A 19,823-nucleotide genomic window follows, 5' to 3' on the forward strand; every position below is an offset into this window, starting at 1 on the left:
TAGATGGTTGAATGGTATCAGAAACATAAAGGTAATCTGTTCCTTACTTACATTCTGCTCCATGGGAGCTATTTCTAAAGTCTCCTTTTTGGGGTATCGTCATTTATTGTTCTCTCAAGAAAGAGTTTCCCTATTTTTGGGGGAGCACCTGTTTAAGGCAAGGCAAGATATACAGTATCACCCTTTTGTCTGCATCAGATAATCTGGATCTAGCCTTGGGGTAGGCCTTTCTATTCCACTTTGTGAGGGCGTCATTATAAATATTATTTGTGTATAGGCACTAGAACCACTAAAAACACTAAAGGCTATACATGCTGATACACAAATATCTGATTTTAGTATATGCCAGGCAAGATCAAGTTCAAACAAAAACACAAAACAACAGTTCTTCTGCCATTGGCATCTGACCACTCCTTTTCAGCATGTTAATGTCTCTTCCCTTCTGACGTGGAATTACAGGTATCACAGAAGCCTCCTTCATCCTCCCTGGCTCTTGCTCAGAGCTACCCTGGCCTTTACAAATAAGTACACAGATATCAAGTGCTCCAGCGGTATGGCTCTCCTGAAGGGCATATGGCCTAGCTGTGAAACAGTGACTTTACAAACCCCGCTCTCCAGACATCCCACTTTGCTCAGAGCTCTCTCTGTCACTCTCCTCCCTCCCCTCTCTCCCATACACCATGGGCCTCACCTCTTGTTTTTACAGCCAATATGTTTAAAACCCATGCTGTTACTATGCTTTCATGTTGCTAGTATACCTGACGAAGGGGACGTTTAGTCCCTTAAATGCGTTGTTCGTTACTACAATTAATAAAGCCTTTTCCCAATGCCTAATGGCTGATCTGCAGCACTGTGTCCTCTTTTCTTCTATACTTACCTTGTTGATTTTGGGCCGGGATCTAGACCTGACCAGACCGAGTGCAGCAACGCACCCCTACTGTTGGGAGCTGAAAGGTTGGAAAGGTGTTGCTGAGCTTTATCCCAACCAAAGGAAAAGCAACAACAAAAAAAAAATGAGACATTCAATGGCCTTATCCTCTGCTCCTCATGTTCAGAATCATGTTCAGGATAAATGGAATTCAAAGAATTTGCCACTTCCATTATTAACTGGGTGTAATGGCAACAGACAATATCCTTTACTGACAGGAGCAGCATACAGGTGCTGAGTGCTAGGTCAATCCCATAAAAAGAAGTTTAATCACTTAAAGAGGACCTGTTCACCCCTCCTGACAAGTCTGTTTTCATAGCTTCATGCATTCCCCACGTAATAACAATTCTGGGGCATCTATTCTTATGGCTCTATGTTGTCCCATTCCTTTATTATTCCTGCTAGAAGTTATGAATGAATTGCTATTAGCCTTCAGTAAAGGTACAGAGGGGAGGTAACAAGATGGGGGCGTGGACCTGCAAAGTCTAAAAATGACAGTCCTTATTGGATAGCGTTAAGTCTGTGAAGGTACACCCCCCCCCCCCCCCAACTGGTTACCTCTCTTTTGTACCCTTACTTTAGGCTAATAGCAAGACTTCTAAGCCTTCTAACATTCCCAAAAAATAAAATGGCATTCATAAAATAATCCAAACATGAAGTAGACCAGGCATCCTCAAACTGCGGCCCTCCAGCTGTTGCAAAACTACAACTCCCAGCATGCCCGAACAGCCTACAGGTATCATCCTACAGCAGGGCATTGTGGGAGTTGTAGTTTTACAACAGCTGGAGGGCCGCAGTTTGAGGATGCCTGAAGTAGACATATGGGGAATGTAAAGTAATAACTATTTTGGGAGTTATTACTATCTATTATAAAAGTTGAGAAATTTAAATTTGGAAATTTGCAACTTTTTTCCAAATTTGTGGTAAATTGGTATTTTTTTAATAAAAAAAAATGAAATTTTTTGACTCAATTTTACCACTATCATGAAGTACAATATATGACAAGAAAACAATCTCAGAATGGTGTGGATAAGTAAAAGCGTTTTAAAGTTATTACCACAAAAAATGAGACATGTCAGATTTGCAAAAAATGCCCTGGTCCTTAAGGTGAAAAATGGCAAGGTCCTTAAGGGGTTAAGCGGCCTGCTCTTCTATTTGTTTGTGTAGACAGCAACTGCTGGTTTAACCCTAAGTTCACACCTGAGCGTTTTACAGCGCGTTCAAACGCGCTGTAAAACGCTCAACACGTGAGAACCAATGCTTCCCTATGGCCCTGGTTCACACTTGAGCGTTTTACAGCGCGTTTGAACGCGCTGTAAAACGCCCGACGCATAAACAAGTTCTTGAGCTTTTTTTGGGGCGTTTGTCGCACGTTTTGGCCCATAGACTCATTGGACAACACTGCAGTCAATCACACAAACGCGCGTCAAATGCGCGTTTACTATTGCAAAAAACGCGCATAAAAACGCGCGACAAATACACGCGTAAAACGCGCGTCTCAGAAACGCTCAGGTGTGAACCCAGGGTAAGAGTTTTTCTTATATTTTATAATAGGTAGGTCATTTTATAATTGAATTGACTGAAAAAAATTAAACTGATTTGGCAAAGGGTTAACCAATCCAGGACCAGGGTAACTTTAGCCTTCACATCTAGACACAATTTAGCCATCAGACACATCAGTTTAACAACTAAAACATTTTTATTAGTTGGGCTGGTGACATCAATAACTTTTTTTTTTTGGTGAAAGTAGATTTGTTTTATTATTTGTATAGACATAATTTATATTTTTTTTATCATTTTCAGGCATATGGTTTAAAAAAAAATTGTAAAAATATGCTAGTTTTTAAATTGTAGCTATTTTGTTCTAGTAATACTATATTACTTCAAATCTTTATCTCTGTTTATCACTGTCTCATGTACATTTTGATATATGACATAGTGGGAAGCTGGAAAAAAAAAATCTAAATGGGGTGGAATTGGAAAAGAAGTGCAATTCCACCACAGCTTTATGGGTTTCTTTTTTCAGGCAATACCACATTTGTAATTTTTTTCTTGCATTTTAACCACTTAAGGACCACAGGTTTATACCCCCCTAGTAACCAGGCCCTTTTTACAAATCGGCACTTCACAAGTTTAACGGTTTATTGCTCGGTCATGCAACTTGGCACCCAAATTAATTTTACCTCCTTTTCTTCTCACAAATACAGCTTTCTTTTGGTGGTATTTGATTGCTGCTGAGACTTTTTTTTTAATTATATTAATCAAAATAGACCGCAATTTTCTAAAAAAAAAGTGCATTTTTTACTTTTTCTGGTAAAATTGTTCAAATATAATTACATTTCTATACAAGTTTGTGTCAGAATTTATTGTGCTACATGTCTTTGACAAAAAAATCCAATAAGTGTATATTTATTGGTTTGCGCAAAAGTTATAGCGTTTACAAACTATGGTACAAAAATGTGAATTTCCGCATTTTAAAGGAGCTCTGACTTTCTGAGCACCTGTCATGTTTCTTGAGGTGCTAGAATGCCAGGATAGTATAAATACCCCCCAAATAACCCCATTTTAGAAAGAAGACACCCCAAAGTATTCGCGGAGGGGCATGGTGAGTTCATGTATGATTTTAAAAATTTTCACAAGTTAGCGGAAAATGACACTTTCTGAGGAAAAATAGTATATAATAAAGTTTCCATTTCTGCTAACTTCTGGCAAGAAAAAAAAAATCTCCCACGGACTCACTATTGGGCGGGGCTAAATTGTGAGCAACCCTGTAAAGCCTAAAGGTACTCGTTGGACTTTCGGCCCCTTTACGCACCTAGGCTGCAAAAAAGTGTCACACATGTGGTATTGCCGTACTCAGAAGAAGTAGGGCAATGTGTTTTGGGGTGTATTTTTACATATACCCATGCTGGGTGAGAGAAATATCTATTTAAATTGACAACTTAGTATAAAAAAAATTAAAAAGTTGTCATTTGACAGAGATATTTCTCACACACAGTATGGGTATATGTAAAAATACACCCCAAAACACATTGCCCTAATTCTTCTGAGTACGACGATACCACATGTGTGACACTTTTTTGCAGCCTAGGTGCACAAAGGGGCCCAAATTCCAATGAGTACCTTTAGGATTTCACAGGGCATTTTTACGCATTTGGATTCCAAACTACTTCTCATGCTTTAGGGCCCCTAAAATGCCAGGGCAGTATAAATACCCTACAAGTGACCCCATTTTTGAAAGAAGACACCCCAAGGTATTCCGTGAGGGGCATGGCGAGTTCATAGAAGATTATCTTTTTTGGCACAAGTTAGCGGAAATTAATTTTTATTTAATTTTTTTCTTACAAAGTCTCATATTCTACTAACTTGTGACAAAAAAATTAATTTTACATGAACCCGCCATGCCTCTCAATTACACAGAGATATTTGATATATGTAAAAATACACCCCAAAACACATTGCCCTACTTCTCCTGAGTACGGCGATACCACATGTGTGACACTTTTTTGCAGCCTAGGTGCGCAAAGGGGCCCAAATTCCAATGAGTACCTTCCATTTTTGTTTCCGTGCGTCTTACTTTATTTTTGGAGGATCACCATACATGAAGGAAAGTAAAAAAAATTCTAAGTCAAGTTTGCCATGCAAATGATAAGAAAAAACGGACACGGACGCGGATGACAATCTTGTGTGCCTCCGCGTTTTTTCACTGACCCATTGACTTGAATGGGTCCGCGAACCATTTTCCGTGAAAAAAATAGGACAGGTTATATTTTTTTTACGGACTGGAACCACAGAACACAGACGCGTATGACAAACGATGCATTAGCCGAGTTTTCAACGGACCCATTGAAAGTCATTGGGTCCGCAGAAAATCACGAAAAATGGAACAACGGACACGGAATGAAACAACGGTCGTGTTCATGAGGCCTTAGACATTTGGATTCCAGACTTCCTCTCATGCTTTAGGGCCCCTAAAATGCCAGGGCAGTATAAATACCCCACATGTGACCCCATTTTGGAAAGAAGACACCCCAAGGTATTCCGTGAGGGGCATGGCGAGTTCATAGAAGATTTTTTTTTTTTTTTGGCACAAGTTAGCGGAATTTTTTATTATCTTTTTTTTCTCACAAAGTCTCCCTTTCCGCTAACAAAAAGTTCAATCTTTCATGGACTCAATATGCCCCTTAGCGAATACCTTGGGGTGTCTTCTTTCCAAAATGGGGTCATTTGTGGGGTGTTTGTACTGCCCTGGCATTTGAGGGTCTCCACAATCATTACATGTATGGCCAGCATTAGGAGCTTCTGCTATTCTCCTTATATTGAACATACGGGTAATGAGATTTTTTTTTTCCGTTCAGCCTCCGGGCTGAAAGAAAAAATGAACGACAGATTTCTTTATTCGCACCGATCAATGTGGATGAAAAAATCTCTGCAAAAAAAAAAAAAAGAGGGGAAAGGACATAGGAGTGCTTGCGAAGTAAAGCTGCGATCGTTAATAAAGATCCAAAAAGCTCAAAAGTGATCTTTATAGCGCCGCAGCGATTTTACTGTGTTTTTGCAGTGATCCGAAAAAAATTATTCTGTCACTGCGGTGGGGCGGACTGAACGCAAGTGTGCGCACAAGATCAAGCCTGATCGGGCAAACACTGCGTTTTTTGTAGAGCCTAAGGTGACCCTAATGTACTAATATAGATCTGATTGCGATTAGTCTTGATCACTTACAGATACTATATAGTACTAGTGCTGATTAGCGACAGCGATGACGCTAATCAGCGACTAATCAGTGACTGCGGTGCGGTGGGCTGGGCGCTAACTACCTAACAAGTAGCTAACTAACTGGCGGTGATAAGTGACTCTTAGGCCCCATTCACACGTCTGCAATTCTGTTCCATTTTTTCTATGGGGACAGACTTTGTCCCGCTCGGATCCGGAATTGCGGATCTGCACTTCCGTTCCGCAAAAATATAGAACATGTCCTATTCTTGTCCGCAATTGCGGACAAGAAAAGGCATTTTCTATATAGTTCTGGCAATGTGCGGATCCGCAAAATGGGGAACGCACACTGCCGGTGTCCGTGTTTTGCGGATCCGTGGATCCGCAAAACACATACGGCCGTCTGAATGGAGCCTTACAGGGGGGTGATCAATGACAGGGGGTGACAGGGGGGTGATCAGCGAGTCTATATGGGGTGATCAGGGGTTAACAAGGGGTTAATAAGTGACAGGGGGGGTGTAGTGTAGTGTGGTGATTGGTGCTACTTACAGAGCTGCCTGTGTCCTCTGGTGGTGGATCCAAGTAAAAGTGACCACCAGAGGACCAGGTAGCAGGTATATCAGACGCTGTTAACAAAACAGCGTCTAATATACCTTTCTGATGCGATTTTTTTAACATCTACAGCCTGCCAGTGAATGATCAGCGCTGGCAGGCTGTAGTTTAACTTCAGAGCTGCGCGCCGCTGTTCACGCGAAATCTCGGGTCTCACGAGATGACGCCAATAGGCATCGCTGAGACCTGAGAGCGCCGCCGCCCTGACGCCTATCGGCGTTAGTGTGGCGGCAAGAGGTTAAAACTTTTTTTTTTTCCATCACCATATACTGACCCCTATAACGTTTTTGCTGTTATTTTTAAAGAGCTGTTTGAGGGCTCTTTTTTGTCAGGTGATCTGTACTTTTCATTTGCACTCAGAGAGAAATGTCAGCTTGCTTAAAAACTCAGCCTGTGGTTGTATCTCAGTCAGAACTATAAAACAAAAAGCTCATAGAGCCTACTTTTGGGCAGTGTACCTCTTGGTGGGAGATCATTGACTGCTATACATGCCTCTAGGATACACTAGAAAACATTTTGCCCAGTTCACAGACCTCATGAGGGGGCAGTGTTTATGTAAGGGCACACACCAAACTGGCTCTGTCAACAAACACGACTAGATCCCATAGTTTGGTTGTCCACCATCTAGACACAAAACTATTTTCAAGCACTTAGCAGAAGGAAATTTGGTGTCACTGTGCCGATTACGCTTCCTGCCATTGACAACCACCCCCCACAACTGCATTAATTTGCAGTGATGTCAAGAACTAGAAACAAAGACTGCTACTGATTGGAACCATATAATCTTCAGTGATGAATCTAGGTTCTGTTTGGCATCCCATGACTGTCAGGTTTGAGCACGGAGCCCTTGCAGTGAGCACTTTAATCCTGCCTTTGCTGTAGAATGACGCACTGCCTCAGCTAGTGTAATTATCTGGGGAGCCATTGCATACAACAGTTGGTCACCCCTAGTAGCAGGGGTGTAGCTAAAAGCTCATGGGCCCTAGTGCAAGAGTTCAACTTCCCTCAGGATAGGTCATCAATATCAGATTGGCGGCCGATCAGCTGTTTGAAGAGGAGGCGCGCGCCATGCCAGCGCTGCCTCCTCTTCACTGTTTACCTTCTTAACCATCCCATTAATTTCAATGGGACGGATCATTCCCATACACTTGTATAGGAGAGGTCCGTCCCATTGAAATGAATTGTAATTGTAATTACACCTGCTCACCGCTGCAGGGGCGACGGCAAGAAGTCGCACGCCTCCTCTTCAAACAGCTGATCGGCGGGGGTGCCGGGTGTCGGACCCCCGCCGATCTGATATTGATGACCTATCCTGAGGATAGGTCATCAATATTAAAAGCCCGGAGAACCCCTTTAACCAGACTAGCGAAAATCCGCTAATCGCTAGGCTGGATTTCAAGTCTGCAAAGTAGTTGTCTTGATGAGAAAACCTGTTTAACTGACATAATCAAGCATGTAATTTATTGTGCACTAACAGGCTCAGACTAACCAACAGTGGTACAGGCGAATCCCCCGGTGGGTCCCTTGTCTTCTACCGCCTGGATACATGGCATATAACACAGTAAACTTACTACATATAGATAGGCAGTGTACAGCACCTAAACCAGTGTAAGTTCATATAAAAAACTTGGTCGAATATTTAGAGAAACTACCCAGTTTATTATTATAGACAAGTTCATGTGACTGATATGACTTATAGGTACAGAGGCAGGACAGCCAGTGTCCTCCTTTCCCAGGGACCTGCCTTCTCAAAGTTGCTGCTGGGACCCCATAATCAATCATCTTGTAGCATCTTGCTGCTGTCTGAGCAGGTAATATTTGGATTTATCCATATAATGGGTGGCCCTAGACAGCCTACTCTGATATTGTGCAATAACCATGTCATACATTCAACAATAAAGAAGACTCTAACAGTTTCTACATACATGTCATCAGGGCAATTGTCTGGCGAATCCATTCTCTGTCCAGAACACACATAATGTAAAACCTCCATATTGGAATACCCTTGATAAGGTTGTTGTCCGAGAGAAAAAAGTTCCCATAAAAGAACACCAAATGACCTGCAAAAAACAAGTGTACAATTTTACAGTCAACCCCTGAGATTAGTACTCGAGATTTTCTCATTGTCAGAATATGATAATAGATATATCATATATATCCTCGTATATATGATAATTGATGCTTACAGAATTCCATAATATAGTGGAGGTTCACCAAGTTTTAAAAAGGACATTGTAATTGTATGCTGAATATAAAGGGAAGTATCTCAAATGTATTTCCACTAATATGTTAAGTAGAGAGAACACACGATGGACTGAATTTCTACTCACCAAACATCAGAGCGAGTGGAAAATATGCCGTCAATGAGACTTTCAGGAGCCATCCATCGAACAGGTAAGAGTCCTTCCCCTTTCTTTCTATAATAATCACTTTTATACACATCTCGAGCCAGGCCAAAATCCCCAATTTTTACCTTTCTACTTGGGTTGTTATATTCTTTCACTGATACCAAACAATTGCGAGCAGCCAAGTCTCTAAAGAGGAAATCATTCATTGCTTTTATGTAAACCGTGGTTTCAAAACAAAGACTTGAATGCAACCTGTTATTATTCAGACCCCTTAAAGGGAAGCTTCTATCAGAAATGGGTATTTTTCTAAACGCAGTATTCATAGAAAATGTTTTTGTCTGTCCTTTTTTATTTCAGCAGGACTATGTCACTAAAAATTAAATACAAAACATTATCCTTATATTAGCAGTCAACACCAGCGTCTTCAGGGGATATCATACCTGTATTATCCCCTGAAGACGCTGGTTCTCCAGCGAAACATGTTGGGAAGCAGGGCGTCTGTCTGTGTGTGGTTTTAAGTTCATTGACGAGCAGGATACCTAGTGAGAAAGAGAGTAATTGGAAAGATAGCGGAATAAAATGTAGCCAGTCCAAGTGCACAGGGCTGAACAGCTACGGTGTTTCCAATCACTCAGGGCCACTGTGAATGATAATAACAGCGGCAACAGATTACAACTAGCTAAGGGTACTTTCACTCGAGCATTGAGTTCCGTCCTAAGGGCTCAATACCGGAAAATAACTAATTAGTTTTATCTTAATGCATTCTCAATTGCATCAGAATGTTTTCAGTTCAGTCTTTTTACCATTTCAGGACGGAGAAAATACCACAGCATGCTGCAGTTTTATCTCCATCCAAAAAAACTGAACAGTTGCCGGAATGCCGGATCCGGCATTAATTTACATCGAAGTGTATTAAGTGTTTCCAGCAAAACGGATATGGCCTTCCGGATTTTATACCGGATCCGTTTTCCGAATGACACCGGAGAGACAGATCCAGCATTTCAATGCATTTGTCAGACGGATCCGTCTGACAAATGCCATCAGTTTGCATACGTTTTGCCAGATCGGAACTGCCTGCCGGAATCCTCTGCCGCAAGTGTGAAAGTACCCTAAGAAATAACTATAATCCTGCTCAAGCACTGAGATTTTTAAATAGTGTCACAGTCTATTAGAACTAGTAAATCAATAATCAATAAGGTCAATTTTAAAGGAGCGTTAATAAAAGTTGTGTTTTAATTAGCAGCACATAAAATGGACAACATATGGTCTAAAGACCAGGTGTTTTCAGTGCAACTATGTTGTTATCTTACACACTGGTCAACAGTAGCCAGAAATCTGACAATTTGTTTAAAGACAGGGCAGTATGGTTTCTATAGTTAATCAAAAGAGGTTTGTTTTTATTACTTTAATTTAGTGTACATGGACAAATTTATGTTTTTAAAATCATATAAACCCTAGGAATGAACCTTATGAATTACAATTTAATTTTCCTTCATTTACCTGTGGACAAAATGCAGTTTCTCCAGATATTCACAGCCTCTGGAAATGTCCTGCGACATGTCCAGAAGATGCACAGTTGACAACAATGTATCTTGAACCTAAAAGACATATAAACTTAAAAATCTAGATTATGTTGGAAACTCAATGTTACCAGCTTTCCATGTCAGCCTTTACATGTGATATATGAATGTAATTCTGACTTGGATGTTTTAGGAGTTTGCCGAGTTTTTCATCATAAAATTTTGGGCATCATGACAGCAGTACATCACGCTATGTTTACTCACATTACATATAAGAACAACTCAGGGTGAGAAGACAAACAAACCCTTGACCATGAGTGGACTGGAAACTTAAAGCAGCTCTGGAAAAAAAACTAAAAGTGGCCCCATTTAGTAAGCAGCTCCAAAGTGACAGAAGGCGCCAAGACAAGTAGGTGGAGACTAGAGATGAGCGAATTTCTCCAAAATGTGATTGGCGGGTTCGCTGAATTTTTTCTCAGTGAATTACGTTGAAAAAAGACTATTTTCTGGCTGAAGAGAGCCTTTATAGTGGTGTAGAACACTGTGCCTTGCAGTTACACGCATAGGGAGTCTGCTTTAGTAGTGAAATAATACTGTGAGTCCGTATGACATGTAGATGACAGGTGTCGCTCTTAGAATCACTGCACACTTCACTTATTTGGGCAGTCACGGGGCCAAAACTGACCCAATAACTTAAGTATGAACTCAGCCTTACAGGTCGATGTTAACGCACAATGACAGAGTCTGTAGGTGGTGGCAGCAGCATCAGGAGAAGGCCACTGAATGGCACAATGACAGAGTCTGGAGTTGGCATCATGAGAAGGCAATTGAGTGGCACAATGACAAAGTCTGGAGTTGGCAGCATCAGGAGAAGGCCACCGAGTGGCACAATAACAGAGTCTTTGAGGTGGCAGCAGTATGAGGAGTCCACCGAGTGGCACATTGACAGATACTGGAGGTGGCGGCAGCAGCATTAGGAAAAGGCCACCGAATGGCACAATGACAGAGTCTGGAGTTGGCAGCATCAGAAGAAGGCCACCGAGTGGCACAATGACAAAGTCTGGAGTTGGCAGCAGTATGAGGAAGCCACCGAGTGGCACAATGACAGAATCTGGAAGTGGCGGCAGCAGCAAGGGTATCAGGAGAAGGCCACCTAGTGGCACGATAACAGAGTCTGTAGAAGGCAGTAGCAGCAGCAACATCAGATGAAGGCCACAAAGTGGCACAAAGACAGTCTGGAGGTAGCAGCAGTATGAGGAGGCCACCGAGCTGCACAATGACAGAGTCTGTAGGTGGCAGCAGCAGCATCAGGAGAAGGCAACCGAGTGGCACAATGACAGTCTGAAGTTGGCAGCAGTATGAGGATACCACAGAGTGGCAAGGTGACATACTGTGGATATGAACAAAAAAATCACAGAAAAAACTAAGATAAAAACATCCTGCACGATATGATACAAATTTGCGGATGTCCCTGGCCATATTATTGAAGAAAACCACAGAAACAAGATAATAATGCACTTATTAAAGCAGATGCAAGCACTATATATGGACTAAGTCCTCACCCTGATATGATAATGTCTGAGACACTTAGTCGATATATTTTGATCAAAACACATCTAAGCCCGCCACCAAGCGTCAAGGTGGTCTCAGGTCAGGCGGGTCCTACGCTAAACCTACCTAAGCCGTTGGGCTTCTATGCTCAGGAGCGCAGACACCGCACATATGGTGTGCTGCTCCTAGTAACCTCCATGTGCATCAAGCAACCAATGGGAGGAGGAGCAAGCACAGCCATATGTACCACCTAATTAAGGCGCTCATTGGATAGGGGAGGGGGGCAAAAGTGCAGAGGAATACTGTGGATATGGCAGCAGCAGCATCAGGATGCCACAGAGTGGCAAGGTGACATTGTGTGGATATATCAGCAGCATCAGCATCAGGATAACACAGAGTGGCAAGGTGACATAGTGTGGAGATGGCAGAAGTAGCAGGATACAACAGAGTGGCAAGGTGACATAGTCTGGATATGGCAGCAGCATCAGTATATCATAGAGTGGCAAGGTGACATAGTGTGGATATGGCAGCAGTAGCATCAGGATATCACAGAGTGGCAAGGTGACAGTGTGGAGATGGCAGCAGCAGCAGGATGCCACAGAGTGTAAAGGTGACATAGTGTGGAGATGGCATCAGCAGCATCAGGATACCACAGAGTGGCAAGGTGACATAGTGTGGATATGGCAGCAGCAGCAGGAGGATACCACAGAGTGGCAAAGTGACACAGTGTAGAGATGGAAGCAGCAGGATACCACAGAGTGGCAAGGTGACATAGTGTGGAGATGGCAGCAGTAGCATCAAAATACCAGAGAGTGTCAAGGTAACATAGCGTGGGGATGGAAGAAGGATACCACAGAGTGGCAAGGTGACAAAGTGTGAAGATTGCAGCAGCAGCTTCAGGATACCACAGAGTAGCAAGGTGACATAGTGTGGAGATGGCAGCAGCAGGATGCCACAGAGTGGAAAGATGACATAGTGTGGAGATGGCAGCAGCAGGATAACACAGAGTGCAAGGTCACATATTGTGGAGATGGCAGCAACATCAGGATACTAGAGAGTGGGAAGGTGAAATAGTGTGGATATGGCAGCAGCAGCAGGAGGATACCACAGAGCGGCAAAGTGACACAGTGTGGAGATGGCTGCAGCAGGATACCACAGAGTGGCAAGGTGACGTAGTGTGGAGATGGCAGCAGCAGGATCAGGATACCACAGAGTGGCAAGGTGACATAGTGTGGATATGGCAGCAGCAGCAGGAGGACACCACAGAGTGGCAAAGTAACACAGTGTGGAGATGGCAGCAGCCGCAGCAGGATACCACAGAGTGGCAAGGTGACATAGTGTGGAGATGGCAGCAGCAACATCAGGATACCACAGAGTGGCAAGGTGACATAGTGTGGATATGGCAGCAGCATCAGCATCAGGATACCACAGAGTGGCAAGGTGACATAGTGTGGAGATGGTATCAGCAGCATCAGGATACCACAGAGTGGCAAGGTGACATAGTGTGGAGATGGCAGCAGCAACATCAGGATACCACAGAGTGGCAAGGTGACATAGTGTGGATATGGCAGCAGCATCAGCATCAGGATACCACAGAGTGGCAAGGTGACATAGTGTGGAGATGGCAGCAGCCGCAGCAGGATACCACAGAGTGGCAAGGTGACATAGTGTGGAGATGGCAGCAGCAACATCAGGATACCACAGAGTGGCAAGGTGACATAGTGTGGATATGGCAGCAGCATCAGCATCAGGATACCACAGAGTGGCAAGGTGACATAGTGTGGAGATGGTATCAGCAGCATCAGGATACCACAGAGTGGCAAGGTGACATAGTGTGGAGATTGCAGCAGCAGCATACCGCAGAGTGGCAAGGTGACATAGTGTGGATATGGCAGCAGCAGCATCAGTATATCATAGAGTGGCAAGGTGACATAGTGTAGTGATGGTAGCAGGATACCACACAGTGGCAATGTGACATAGTGTGGATATGGCAGCAGCAGCATCAGAATACCAGAGAGTGGCAAGGTGACATAGTGTGGAGATGGCAGCAGCATCAGGATACCACAAAGTGGCAAGGTAACATATTGTGTAGATAGGATACCACAGAGTGGCAAGGTGACATAGTGTGGAGATGACAGCAGTAGGATACCACAGAGTAGGAAGTTGACATAGTGTGGAGATGGCAGCAGCAACATCAGGATACCACAGAGTGGCAAGGTGACATAGTGTGGATATGGCATCAGCATCAGGATACCACAGAGTGGCAAGGTCACAGAGTGTGGAGATGGCAGCAGCAGCATCAAGATACCAGAAAGTGGCAAGGTAACAGGGCGCGGGGATGGAGGCAGAATACCACAGAGTGGCAAGGTGACATATTGTGGAGATTGCAGCAGCTTCAGGATACCACAGAGTAGCAAGGTGACATAGTGTGGAGATGGCAGCAGCAGCATCAGGATACCACAGAGTGGCAATGTGACATAGTGTGGAGATGGCAGCAGCATCAGGATACCACAGAGTGGCAAGGTGACATAGTGTGGAGATGGCATCAGCATCAGGATACCACAGAGTGGCAAGGTGACATAGTGTGGAGATGGCAGCAGCGGGATACCACAGAGTGGTAAGGTGACATAGTCTGGAGATTGCAGCAGCAGCATCAGGATACAACAGAGTGGCAAGTTGACATAGTGTGGAGATGGAAGCAGCATCAGGATACCACAGAGTGGTAAGGTTACATAGTGTGGAGATGGCAGCAGCAGGATACCACAGAGTGGCAAAGTGACAGTGTGGAGATTGCAGTAGCAGGATACCACAGAGTGGCAAAGTGACATAGTGTGGAGATGGCAGCAGCATCAGGATACCAGAAAGTGGCAAGGTGACATAGTGTGAAGATGGCAGCCGCAGCAGCATCAGGATACCACAGAGTGGCAAGGTGACATAGTGTGGAGATGGTATCAGCAGCATCAGGATACCACAGAGTGGCAAGGTGACATAGTGTGGAGATGGCAGTGGCAGCAGCAGGATACCACAAAGTGGCAAGGTGACATAGTGTGAATAAAGCAGCAGCAGCAAGATACCACAGAGTGGCAAGGTGGCAGTGTGGAGATGGCAGAAGCATCAGGATACCACAGAGTGGCAAGGTGACATAGTGTGGAGATTGCAGCAGCAGCATACCGCAGAGTGGCAAGGTGACATAGTGTGGATATGGCAGCAGCAGCATCAGTATATCATAGAGTGGCAAGGTGACATAGTGTGGAGATGGCAGCAGCATCAGGATACCACAAAGTGGCAAGGTAACACATTGTGTAGATAGGATACCACAGAGTGGCAAGGTGACATAGTGTGGAGATGACAGCAGTAGGATACCACAGAGTAGGAAGTTGACATAGTGTGGAGATTGTAGCAGCAGGATACCACAGAGTGGCAAGGTGACATAGTGTGAAGATGGCAGCAGCATCAGGATACCACAGAATGGCAAGGTGACATAATGGGGAGATGGCAGCAGCAGGTACCACAGAGTAGGAAGGTGACATAGTGTGGAGATTGCAGCAGCAGGATACCACAGAGTGGCAAGGTGACATAGTGTGGAGATGGCAGCAGCAGCAGGATACCACAGAGTGGCAAGTTGACATAGTGTGGGGATGGCAGCAGGATACCACAGAGTGGCAAGGTGACATAGTGTGGAGATTGCAGCAGCAGCAGGACACCACAGAGTGGCAAGGTCATATAGTGTGGATAAGGCAGCAGCATCAGGATACCACAGAGTGGCAAGGTGACATAGTGTGGAGATGGCAGCAGCATCAGTTTACCACAGAGTGGCAAGGTGACATAGTATGGATATAGCAGCAGCATCAGGATATCACAGGGTGGCAAGGTGACATAATGTGGAGATGGCAGCAGCAGCATCATCATCAGGGTACCACATAGTGGCAAGGTGACATAGTGTGGAGATGGCAGCAGCAGCATCAGGATACCACAGAGTGGCAAGGTTACATAGTGTGGCGATAGCAGCATCAGGAGACCACAAAGTGACCCGGTGACAGAGTGGGTGGGTGGCAATACCAGTACCCGCTGACGAAGGTGGGTGAAAGAAGGATCACTTGGCATCAGATGTGTGGCAACCAGCAGGTGACAGCATGAGAGTAGTAGCTGAGGCAGGTAGCCAGATGGGTGAGCCGGCAAGGATGATCTAATCAGATGCATCAGGCATTGGTGGGTGGCTGATCCACACCTGATTCATCTTGACAAAGGTCAGTCTCTCCACATTTTGGGTGGACTGGCGAGTTCTCATTGGGGTAACTAGGCCCCTGCCGCACTAAACACCTGCTCTGATGCAACACTAATGGCCGGGCAGGACAGCTATTCCAGGGCAAACTCTGCTAGTTGCGGCCACAAATCTAGTTTGGCTGCCCAGTAGACCAGCATGTCTCTGTAGTAGTTCAGTTTGTCCTCCCTCTCATTGGGTGTAAAAAAGGCCCACATTCTAGACCGGTAGCGAGGGTCCAACAAGGTGGAGAGCCAGAAGTCATTCCTCTACCGAATGGTGACAATTCGGTTGTCACTACGCAAGCAAGTAAGCATGCATCGGGCCGTTTGTGCAAGTGACTCAGAGGAACTCCCTGCCTCTTTCTCTACTGCATACTGCCATGGTGTGTCTGGGTCCTTCATCTTCACGGTGTGTCTGGGTCTCATCTTCCTCATCGCCCTGTAGCTCCTCTGGCTGCTTCTGCTCCTCCTTTCCTGTCACCTGAGTAGAAAAACCACCCATTTCACTACACATTGCTTGTGCTCCAATGTCCTCCTCCCCCTCCTTCTCCTCTTCCAGTTCAGCCCCCACAGGGCTCATGTGGCCGTCAGATCTAGTCCCCTGACCAGCCATTGTTACCACCATCTGTTCCAGGAGATGAAGCAGTGGAATGATGTCGTTCATCCCGTAGTCCTGCTGACTGACAAATAACGTGGCATCCTCAAAAGGCCTGAGCAAACAGCAGATGTCACGTATGAGCTGCCACTGGCTGACATCGAAGTTACACAGGGGAGTACTCCTGTCCGCTTGCATCATCAAGAAATCGTTGATGGCTTTTCTCTGTTCTTATAGTCGGTCCAACCTATGGAGGGTGGAATTCCAACGTGTGGAAAGTCGCATATCAGCCTATGTTGGGGGATGCCATTCTGCCGCTGCAGCTCAAGGAGGGTGTGCTTTGTGGTGTACAAGTAGCTGAAGTGCATGTAAAGTTTCCTGGCCATTTTTAGGATATGTTGCAGATGGGTGGAATACTTCAGGAACCGCTTGACAACCAAATTGAACACATGTGCCATGCAGGGCGCACAGCTCAGCCTTTTTGACGCAGTGCCGACACTATGTTCTTCCCATTGTCGGTCATCATGGTTCCGATTTTCAGTTGTCACGAAGAAAGCCAGGATTCGATTTCATGACGAAGGACACGGAGCAGTTTCTTCCCTGTGTGACTCCGTTCGTCTAGGGAAACGAGGTGCCGAATAGCGGGACATCGCCGTGCCCTGCACATGTGGTATGCTGGTGGGGCATCAGGTGGTCTACCTCGGCACGTTTGGCTTCCTACCTCCCACCCTGACTCCCAGCCATGCTACCACCATGCTGGCTCAGCCGCTGCCTCACAGGCAAGCTGCCATCCTCTGCTCCTGATGATGATGCAGCCCCTTCTGCACCCGGCTCCCAAGTGCGATCGGCTTCATTATCATCGAGTAGTGTCTGCATGTCACTGATTTCCTCCTCAACGGTCTCTGGGTCAACAGCACCTCCCACGCCACTGTCCTTATCACTACTTGCCCGTCTAGCTGAGGAGGCAGCGGATGTCTCCTCCGGATCTTGGCTGGGCAGTAGCTGCTGACTGTCCTTTAGTAGCTCTTCCTCGCTGAAACATGGAGCTGAGCCTACAGCATATAATAATTCTCGCGGTGAGGGAACAGAAAAGGACAGAGGCAGGTTGAGGACAGGGCCTGCTCCCGGGCCATGCCAACTAAAGGTTATGTCTGACGAATCCATCGACTGTTGGCTGGGGATGTCTGATGTCACTTGGGACGAAGTGGATGACCGGTTTAAGCAATCAAGAACATCTGGGTTGCTGGTCAAGACACGACCGCTAGAGGACACTGGGAGCTCAGGCCTCTGGTTGCGACTCCTGCTGCCACGCCCGATTATTCTGCTGCACCAGAAACATTTAGGCCTCTGCCACTCCTCTGTGCATGGCCTGGCACTTATCTGTCTGACCTACTTTTAGCTAAACTAAAAGCAAATTAAAACACCCCTAAAAGCGACAAATATATTTTTCTTTTTGTACTGAAATAGGCCACTAAACTCTTTCACCACAAAATAACTGCAACAGTGAAATGTGTATATATTTTTATTTTTTACTGAAATAGGCCACTAAACTCTTTCAACACATATAACTGCAGAAGTGAACTGAGAATATATTTTTCTTTTTGTACTGAAACAGGCCACAAAACACTTTCGCCACAAATAACTGCAACAGTGAAGTGCGTTTCCACCTACCAGTGCCTGATGCATCTGTTTAGATCATCCATTCCGCCTTACCCAAACCTTGAAAAAAGAGACCAGTTTCTTCTGGCTACCTGCCTCAGCAACTACTCTGATGCTGCCACACACCTGATGCCACACATCTGATGCCAAGTGCTCCTTCTTTCACCCATCTTCGTCAGTGGGTACTGGTATTGCCACCCATCGCCCCACCATCTCCACACTATCTCACCTTCACGCTCTGTGGTCTCCTGATGCTGCTGCTGCCATCTCCACACTATGTCACCTTGCCACTCTGTGGTATCATGATGCTGCTGCTGCCATCTCCACACTATGTCACCTTGCCACTCTGTGATATGCTGATGCTGCTGCCATCTCCACACCATGTCACCTTACCACTCAGTGGTAAACTGATGCTGCTGATGGTGCCATCTCCACACTATTTCACCTTGCCACTCTGTGATATCCTGATGCTGCTGCTGCCATATCCACTTTATGTCACCTTGCCACTCTGTGGTATCCTGATACTGCTGCCGCCATCTCCACACTGTGTCACCTTGCCACTCTGTGGTATCCTTCTGATGCTGCTGATGTTGCCACCTCCAGACTCTGTCATTGTGCCACTCTGTGGCATCCTCCTGATGCTGCCGCCACCTCCACACTCTGTCATTGGGCCACTCTGTGGTCTCCTCATGCTGCCACCTCCAGACTCTGTCATTGTGCCACTCGGTGGTCTTCTCATACTGCTGTCAACTCCAGACCCTGTCATTGGGAGACTCTGTGGTTTTCTCATGCTTCTTCCACCTCACCACTATGTCATATGTCCACTCTGTGGACTTATCATGCTGTTCCCTCCCTCCCCACTTAATGACTGGTCCACTATTTTGGCTTTTGGCCTGGCTGGCCTCATCATTTATTTGATCTTTCTTCTGAGCTGTCAGAAGGAAGGAAAAATGAGATGCACAATCCCGTCTGTGTAGAAGTTGTAAGGCCTGTATGGTGCCATTATAATTGGCTTATGATTTGGTAGCCAAAAGCAGGTACAAAACACAGAAGACATGCAACTATTCCATTCACGTGTTTTGTATACATCTATGTGGAATCAGCTGCCGATGGTGTAAAAGGAGTGTGCTTCTTCTTGGCGCTAACATCGACCTATAAAGCCTCATGCAGACGTCCGTGTCAGTTTTGGATCAGTGGTAACATGGACCGCGTTCAATCCGTGTTTTCTCCCGTGATGGATCCGTGTTGGGTCCGTTTTTTGCTGTCTGTGTTGCATCCATGTTTCACTAACACTCAACAGCTGAAAAATAATTTTCAAAGAATCTCTTGTTAATGATCCGTGAAACGCGGATGCAACACGGATAACATCCGTGGTTTTCACGGACCCATAGACTATAATGGGCGTGATGGATCTATGAACATGGACAAAATAGAGCATGCATCCGTGGTAAAAAAAAAAAAATGGACCCACGAACCGTGCTGAAATACTGATGTGTGAATACACACATTAAAATGAATAGGGACGTGAGGCTGAGTTCATACTTGAGTTATTTGGTCAGTTTTGGCCCCATGACTGCCCAAACAAGTGACGTGTGCAGTGTTTCTATGAGCGACGCCTGTCATCTGCATGTCAT

At 45.2% G+C, this 19,823-nt stretch overlaps 1 protein-coding gene across 1 annotated transcript in view; it reads right to left on the minus strand.

Annotated features, from left to right (window-relative positions):
• ROS1 (ROS proto-oncogene 1, receptor tyrosine kinase) overlaps positions 1 to 19,823 on the minus strand; it is a 256,125-nt gene that overhangs the window by 62,627 nt on the left and 173,675 nt on the right. Inside the window, exons 38-40 of the mRNA XM_044291160.1 lie at positions 10,102 to 10,199; positions 8,584 to 8,787; positions 8,179 to 8,313 (exon numbers count right to left, since the gene is read on the minus strand). Coding sequence (XP_044147095.1) covers positions 8,179 to 8,313; positions 8,584 to 8,787; positions 10,102 to 10,199 — 437 coding nt within the window. The remainder of the gene's footprint in view (positions 1 to 8,178; positions 8,314 to 8,583; positions 8,788 to 10,101; positions 10,200 to 19,823) is intronic.

The sequence above is a fragment of the Bufo gargarizans genome, chromosome 4 (genome assembly GCF_014858855.1).
Source record: "Bufo gargarizans isolate SCDJY-AF-19 chromosome 4, ASM1485885v1, whole genome shotgun sequence".
NCBI lineage: Eukaryota > Metazoa > Chordata > Amphibia > Anura > Bufonidae > Bufo > Bufo gargarizans.